This window comes from Brassica oleracea, chromosome C3, assembly GCF_000695525.1.
Source record: "Brassica oleracea var. oleracea cultivar TO1000 chromosome C3, BOL, whole genome shotgun sequence".
NCBI classification, from domain to species: Eukaryota; Viridiplantae; Streptophyta; class Magnoliopsida; order Brassicales; family Brassicaceae; genus Brassica; species Brassica oleracea.
In genome coordinates this window covers 31,417,407-31,426,247 of record NC_027750.1, presented here as the reverse complement: position 1 = coordinate 31,426,247, position 8,841 = coordinate 31,417,407, and the positions used below count along the sequence as shown (strand labels likewise).

The 8,841-nt window shown below is 31.7% G+C and overlaps 1 protein-coding gene across 1 annotated transcript in view; it reads left to right on the top strand.

Annotated features, from left to right (window-relative positions):
• The first annotated feature begins 7,067 nt into the window (after positions 1-7,067).
• The window catches only part of LOC106330377, a 7,128-nt gene continuing 5,354 nt past the window's right edge, over positions 7,068-8,841 (top strand). The window contains exons 1-4 of the mRNA XM_013768851.1: positions 7,068-7,342; positions 7,384-7,765; positions 7,846-8,547; positions 8,663-8,716. Of these exons, the coding sequence (XP_013624305.1) occupies positions 7,068-7,342; positions 7,384-7,765; positions 7,846-8,547; positions 8,663-8,716 (1,413 nt within the window). The remainder of the gene's footprint in view (positions 7,343-7,383; positions 7,766-7,845; positions 8,548-8,662; positions 8,717-8,841) is intronic.

The window sequence follows — 8,841 nt, the reverse complement described above, 5'->3', positions numbered from 1 at the left end:
TTTTTCCTTTCTCTGGTTTCCCTTTTTACCACATTGGGTTTTGGGTTTTCCGGGAGAGGTTTTAATGAGGCAACATTACCATGTTACAAAACCTATATGGTTATTGCATCCAAGGGGGAGTGTTATGAATCATGAAGTGGATGGTCCATAACCTAGACCATACAAGTTCAAGACTAGAGTCCATTGGGAGTTTACATCCAGCCACATGGAAGACCCATTCAACCTTAGTCTTTATGATTTTGACCATGTCATTATGTAGAGTATCTTTGTAATCAATTCTCCCTTTGACTCCACCTTGTATGAATCACTATATATAGTGGTGTAAGCAATAAAAAATATACAACACATTCTCACAAATCTTCTCTCAAATCTTAACAAAACCGGATTAATTTCTAAAGCAAACGTCAAGACAAAAAGTATCAGCTGGTCAAATGATAAAATAATCAAACTTACTTTACCACAAGTAACAAAATGAAATGAGAATATTAATAACGTCAGATGAAACGTAATGACTAAAGATATGAACTAATCAAATGATAAAATAATCCTGTTGACTTTTACAATAAACGATTTGAAAAAAAGGCAAACGATAATAATGAGTCCCAAGATACAACTGTAAAAAATCTTCTGATTTGCATCACTCTATCAGAAGCCTGACGAAACTAGTTTTGTGTATACTCTCGGACTCAAAAGAAAATCAAAGAGAAAGATAAAAGAAATGTGAAGGATTGATTCGTTTTTTATGTGTATCTTACACTATACAAGTACTCTATTATTTATAACATAAAGAGATTAGTACACGTTATGAAATTAATGGAGTCAGCAAACGTATGAATCAATTGTGATAAATGGAATTGACCATGACTCACGCACATTAACTTTGCAAAGTAACACTATGGTTTTTGACCAAGTCAACAAACTTTAATATACTTGCTTGGGTTTGTAATTTTTATATTTAAATAAACATATAAAAATTATTATGAATAAAAATAAATAAGTTAATTGACATAATGACTCATTAACAAATTTAAATTCAAATTCTAACCCAAATATTCAAAGTGAACTACTTACTAAATATTTTATATTTAGTCAAATTAAAAAGCTTTAGAAGCTTTGCATATCAATCACTTTGGACTTCCATTTCTCATTCAACACAACTCTGATTTTGACCAACAAATACACTAATTCATAGTGTTCACAGTGACGATTACATCGTGCCCAAATTCCGGTCTTTCCGACAGACGTCTCCGTAAAAAAAAAACCATCGAAAAATGGTCTGCACCGCTTTGTCAAAAACGAGTTCCAACGTCTTCTTCAAAAACGATTGACTTATACGGCATCTTTCTCAAACATCCATCTTGAACGCCAGTGCTCCAGCCTCCAGTGGAGATGATAAGACTTAAATGCTCGAAGAGTCTATAGTAGTCGGTCTATTTCGGTGTAATAGTTTGCAAATCACAAAAGAAAAGAAAAAAATATATTCTTAAAGTTTTCATTTATTTTATCACATTCTTTTTAAATATTTCGGTTTTAAATTGGTCTATTTCAATTTAATTGGTTTAAAAGCATTAAGAAGATCTATTGGATTAAGAATCTGAGAGAATTTTAGTTAAAACTATAAAGAATTGAAATTAGAATAGATTTTGTAAGGTTATTGTTACAAACTTTAAGGTGACTTGAATAAATTTCAGGAAATTTGAACATGTATTTTTATTTAATTTATATAAAATGGTAAAATTTATCCTTCAAAACTTTGTTATGATTATTTTTTATTTTATAATATACAGAAAATATATACAAATAAAATATTTTTTGCCTAGATTATTTAGAAAAAAAAAAGTGAGTTGAATTAGCTTATTTAAAAACTTCTAGCAATATTATGTTCATAGATTTTTAATTATAAATTAAATTTTGACACACACATTTAAAAGATATCATTGTTTTTGGATGATGGAAAAAATATTTAAAAGCTTTTATTCTATACATTTGATCTATTCTTAAGTTTTTTTATAAATTTATGTTTACATTTCTGTGCATTATTTGTTTTCTTAAGCATATTTTTTTAAGTTTTGAGAAGAATTTAGATCTGCTAATATACTTACTTTTAATTTACATATTTAAAAATTGGATGATTTTTTAGAAGTTTTTATATATTTTTGTTACATGTGTATAAATTTAGCTTTTCAATATTAAATTTGTGAATATAAGCTAAAGTCTTACGAAAATAAAAATAGAGTAACCATTATGATTTTAGAAAAAGATGTATTGCTATGGCTAGAGTAAATATTTATGATTTGTGAATAGTTGTGATGTTTGTTAATTTTTTCATTTTTAAATACTTAAAACATCAATAATACAAGGCCGGGAAAAAAAAATTTCTCTGGAAATAAATTAAATGGAAACATGTTTCTAAGGAGACTAATCCCTAATATATACAACTAATACATGATAAACAAAATAGCGCTTTAGATATAAATTTATTTCTTTTTTGAAACTATATGAAGGTACTTTTTATCTTTTGATTACACATAAAGACTTTATTTTAAGCCTAAAATCCATGATCTATGATTGCAGATTTTTATAAAGATCCATGATCTATGACTTTATTTTAACACATGTAAAGGTTGCCAGATTTGTTTAGTTATATAAATTCAATTTTGAAAATTACTATATATTTGATATCTTTTTTATATATAATTATCTATGATTGTACCATCAAAAACTTGATGTGAACATATTTACATTACATATGTAGAACTTTGTCATATCTGTGTTATATAAGAGAAATCATAATATATTTTTAATGAAAGATTGGAATAACCATATGAATATATAATACTAAATATATTGTACATTATTTATCAAAATCTTACAAAAATAATAATTAATAAAAAATTATAAGTTTAAAGTGAATTAAAATGAAAACTGATAATTCATAATTAGTTTTCATCTAAAATGATATAAAATCAAAAATTCATAAAACATTAATGTAAATAATAGAATAATTAAATATTTTGTAGAGTTAGATATACTAACGTTAATGGAAATATTTAGTCCATAATAACAATTTTAATTTATATTTATTACAGTTTGAAAAATATATCTCAATAGTCAATATATAAATTATATATGGACAAGGTAATATGAAAGAAAATAAAAAGTCCACACTTTAGGTAAGAAATCACTTTTATATTATTTTTGACTGTAATCTAAGAAAATTAAATGAAAGATTTTCTCTAAGAAATTCTTTATGCAAGTTTATGTTTATATATATAATATCAATCCAAAGTAACAGAACACTCAAACAATTTAGAAAACATCCTACAAAATGAGTTTCTTCCAAAATATATTAATCTCATTTGTTTTCACTATTTTCTTCATGACTTCAAATGTTCACTGCACCAACAATGTTCCGGGTACTAGAATATTACTTTGACATTTAGTTTCAGTTATGCTAATGTCTTTATTCCTACATAATTTGAATATTGTATTATTTATTATTATTTGAATAGATTTTGGAGTAGAAGAAAAATTTACAAAATGCACTTATCCCTGTAACAAAGAAGCTGCATGTGACTGGTTTTGTAGAGCCAAATATCAGTCAACTGGTACTTGTAGTTCTGGCCGTTGTTGTTGTGTGTGGAAAATAAAAAAATTAGAACAATTTTATTAGATATTATATTTTTAATAAAATGAAAATAATATTACCAATAATACATAAACATGTTGTCAAACTGAAGTTCCTTTGATTAATCTCAAGAAAATATTAGTCAAAGTCTACTAAATATTATAAATGTAATACAATATACATGATATCGAACTGTAAAATAAGAAGGTTTTTGGTAAACCAAGTTTTCATATGATTACCTATTTACCTTTGATAATTATTTGTACGTTTAGCATTTTTCTCTTGCATGAGTTTGATCACTTCTCACGAAAGTAAAAGGTTTGAATTTTATTTTGTAATTGGTTGTCGATATAATTGTGTATTTTATATATTAAAATAGTTAAGAATAACATTTTCAACAGTGGTTTTGTTCATAATCTTGCAGTTAAATATCATTTAGTTGTTTCATATCACTTTTACTTTCTGTTATTGTTTACTCTAAAATACTATATTAATTAGATAAAAAAATATAATTAATATATATATATATATATAAGTAAATATTGTAAGAAAGTGTTTTAAGTGTTTGGTGATATAAAACAAATGATCATAACTTTTTGGATAGTGACAACGAAGCGGACTAAAATTCTACCTGAGAATTTCAAAAGATATTAGTGAATCAAAATGTAAGATTTTTGCATTCATAAAAAATAGATTACAACATATAATTAATGAATGATTTTTTCAGTGGTTATCAAGAGGAGGAAAATATATTCTTATAAAATCTATTATCTTTGCTTTTCCAACCTATGTTATGTCCAACTTCGTTTATCATTGGATATATGTGAAAAGTTCGCGAGTGCTATTGCATTATTTTAGTGGAGCTCAAATCCACATAAACGAGAGATGTATTGGACCAAATGAAAAAAATCTGTGTTGCCAAAAAGAGGAAGGTGGTCTTGATTTCTGTATGATCCATGATTTTAGTTTGATATTATTGACAAACAACTTTGGTGTATGGTACGGTTCTCATATCCTCCTCTCACAAGAGTATAGTGTGGAAAGTATTATAGACAGAGTTTGTCTTTGTATTCAGTTGCTATTGATAGTTCTTCTTATGTTTGGACAAGTATATTAGCAGCTATGCTATTACCATTTTCAGATATCCGATAAAAAGTGCATTCTAGATTGAAATAAGAGCATAGAAGGATCCATGGATTCCAACGAGTCATGTGAGACCAGCTCGGCCTAATGTCTTGGTTGTTCATCCAAAGATGACAGTGATCATCAACTTAAAGAGTGAAATATAGATATGTTTTGTACCAAAAGATATACCGTTTATTTCGAATTTGGCCGTTATGCAATCCACCCGAGGTGATAAATTTTGTTGAAGCTACAAAAAAAAGTGTTGATTATACAATAAAATCTAGTGATTATGTGGCAACGAATATTATAACCGTGAACATGAGGCTATGGTAATTTAACCTATCATCACAAAGCTTCAAATCTTTTCTTGAAAAATAAGTGTTCTTCCAAAGATATGTCATCTTATATAGCAGATTGTAAGATATGTCATCTTATATGGCAAATTGTAACAAGACATTTTGCGGTAACACAAAACCTAACACATCGTCATATGCAATGTGATAATCATTACTTTCGATGTGGGGAAGTAAATGAATATATTAATCATGCTATTTTTGAATCTTTTCATGTTTTGTAGGCCTCGACATTATCATCTACACTTTCATGTCCATCATTTTCCCCATTTTTAATGTTTATATAAACATGGATTATCTATTATGGAAAAAAAATGTTATTGAAGATTCATAACTGGATAGAGACCTTTTGTCCATGAGTAATATGATATTTGTGAAAATTTTGTAATGAAAAACTATTTAGGAGAATCACAGAAAATTTTCTAGAGCTATTTAATCATGCGGAAGCGGAAGGTGAATGTAAAGCGTGTTTTAAAACGAATGCAAAAGAAACTAAGGAAGTGCAACCATTTCATCATTCACTGACACCTTAAGTTTATAAAACATATGTTTAGTGGATGGTTCTTGGACTTATGAGGCATAATTCAATATATATGGAAGGGTACGGAAGAGTCTCCAAGATAAACATGGACTATGGAACTATGATTCAACACACAATCTATCAACATTTTTAGAACATATTGCAAGTTTTTAATTTCAATGATTCAAGATCCAACAACATGACCAAGCTTTTCAAAAGGTTTGAATGAATTAGTCATCCTTAAAGACAGATTTTTAAGACTTGAAAATTATCTACCATTTTCGTTATTTTTCTCTAATTTTTATATGATCTGAAAAGTTAATGAGCAATTTCGTGCATAAAATAAATATAAAAGAAACGACAAACAATAATATCAATGATATTTTATATATTATAACAAATTTTTATTAACAATCATACAAATCACTAAGCTATCATCAACATCTAAATTAATATATTTTCTTTTAGAAACATGGTCTATTCTATTAGTCGCGGGGAGATTATGTGTATCATTATAAAAAAATGAGCAAATAAAAAATGAGAAAATTGCTAAAAGAGAACAAAAAAACAACATAGTTTTCCCTATGGTATAAATCCAACCTCAAGTTGTCCCTATAGTATAATTTTTTCCATAATACCAAAAGTAGCCTTTGATTAATCCCATTAAACATAATTAATTGTATTTTAAAAAAAAAAAATTAAATGTTGGTTTAATATGGTTGCTGGAAGGGAAAAAAAAACAGAACAAAAGGTGTAGAAACATTTGATTTCCCCTTAAGTCCGTAACCCTAACATCGATCTCTCCGCCTCTCTCTTTCACTGCAAACAAGATGGCGATTGTGTCTTCTCCGTTGTGTTCCCTCCGGTGAAATCAACGACGGAAACAGCCACCGGTGGAACCCCTTTCTCTTCTCCTACATACCGTCTCTTCTCCTACATACCGAAGGTAAACACCGAAGCTTCTCTCTCCACCTCTCTGTCTCTCCGCTTCTCTCCGCCTCTCTCCGCCTCTCTCCTCCTCTCGCGCCTCTCCGCTTCTCGCCACCTCTCCGCTTCTCTCCGCCTCTCTCCACCTCTCTCCGCGTCTCTCCTCCTCTCGCCGCCTCGTCACTTCTCTCCGCCTCTCCGCTTCTCTCCGCCTCTCTCCGCGTCTCTCCTCCTCTCGCCGCCTCGTCGCTTCTCTCCGCTTCTCTCTTTCTCTGAAATCGCGTTAAGCTAAGGTATTAGGTCCGAACTTTATCTTTCTTTATTTCATGTTCCTCGATTCGGTTATTGTTTGATGTGTGTATGTGTTTGTAAATTGATTTCGTTTTATATGGTTTGGTTAATTAATTTCGTTTGTAAACAAAAAGATACTCTTTGTGTTTCTGAGTTTTATATTTGGTTTTGTTCTTGTGTTTGTCTCTGTTTCACTAAAATCATTTTGTTTTCTTTTGTAGATATGGAGTTAGAGCTACCTAAGGGACTGTATGCAGAGGGTTTGGAACCTCAGGTCAAGAAGATCAATAATTGCTGCCACATGGAACTTATCAGGGATCTGAAGAAAGTCATGTCTGCAGAGTACAATGATGTGAAGATAGATCCTGTTTTCAAACATATCATGGCTATTGCGGATAACAAGCTCAGGTTTTCAGGGAAATTGGTGGATAGTTTCTTGTGTAAGCAGCTGATTACCTCGAAGATGCATGAGAAGTGGTTTGTCTTTGCGAGGGAAAGGTGCATCTAAAAGAAGTTCACAAGTGGACTCGGATTGATAGGATAAGGTTGATCTACCTGTGTGTGATAATGGGTGTGGTGATGGGGAGAGATGAGAAGGTGAACATCCCTGATATGTACATCAAGTTGGTGATGGATCTTGACAAGCTCCGGAAGTTCCATTGGGGTCTCCACTCGTATGACTTCCTGCTAAGTTCCATTGAGAAGGCTAGGAAGAAGTTGGGTAAGAAGGACAGCTACATTTTTGAGGGTTTCTCATATGCTCTCCAGATTTGGATTATGGAAGCAATTCCTGATTTTGGAGAAATATGTGGGAGACAAGTCTCTGGCAGCTTCGTCGGTCCAAGGTGTGGCAATTGGAAAGGAGTTGCAAACATTTCTTATGAAGACATCATTGAGCTTGAGGACTCCTTAACTAAGAAGGTAACTATCTTACATTGTTTTCTTATATATGGTTGTTGTATAAAATTTGTATAGCTTTTAATGTTTTAACTGTTTTACAGGGTGACTTGTTCTCGGTTATTTCAGTGAGTGGTAATGGTGATATGTTTCAGCATGTTGACTATACAAGGAAGGGTGAGATGGAAGATGAACGAGTGGACCTTCTTCTAGATAGGATCAGACAGAAGTTTGATTGGAGCTCCACAGAATGGCCAGTTTTAGAGCCAGAAGAGACTGAAATGGAGGAAGCCGACAGCCAGGATAGAGGGTCAGAAACTGATAAGACTGTAGCTGATACTGATGTTTTAGCAGAGGAGGAGACCTCTTCGGTCACGGTTGCAAGAAAAGGCAAGAGAAAGGTTCTTGATGAAGGAGCAGTGACAAGAAAGAAGAAGTTGCTGTGTAAACGATTTGCAGGAAAAAATCTTGTTTTTGGTCCTGAAACTAAGAGTTTCATTGAGGGTCTCATCCAGACATCTGTCACTTCCTTGGGGGATAAGCTCAGTACGCAAATGGCTAATATGGAGAGGATGTTTACAGAGAGGATGGGGAAGATGGAGATTGAGGTTTCACAGCTCAGGGACGCAATCAGTTTGACTGGTGAAAGACGCTATCCTAGCAAGAAAGCAGCTGAAGAAGCTCCACTACACAGCAAAGCCAAGCAAGCTCCACCTAAGAGCAAAGCCAATCAAGATCCACCTAAGAGAAAAGGCGCTCAAGCTCCACCTAAGCGCAAAGGCGATCAACCTACACCAACAAAAAAAGTACTGCCTAAGAGAAAGTGTAGAACTTGATGAACTTGGAACTAGGCTGCTTGAGTTAGGGTGCTGGAGCTAGGCTTTTGGAACTTCATTTCGACTGTGTAATATTATGTATCAGTCACTACAAGAAAACAGGTCGTTTCCGACTACGGTATTAGTCGGTATTCAGTCGGTAAATGGTCATTTCTGACTGATTGACGACTGATAAGAGTCGTCGTAATATACCTCGTCGCTAAATATTTTAGTCGTAAAACAGTCGGTATTTAGCGACTGTTTGACGACTATTATGATCAGTCG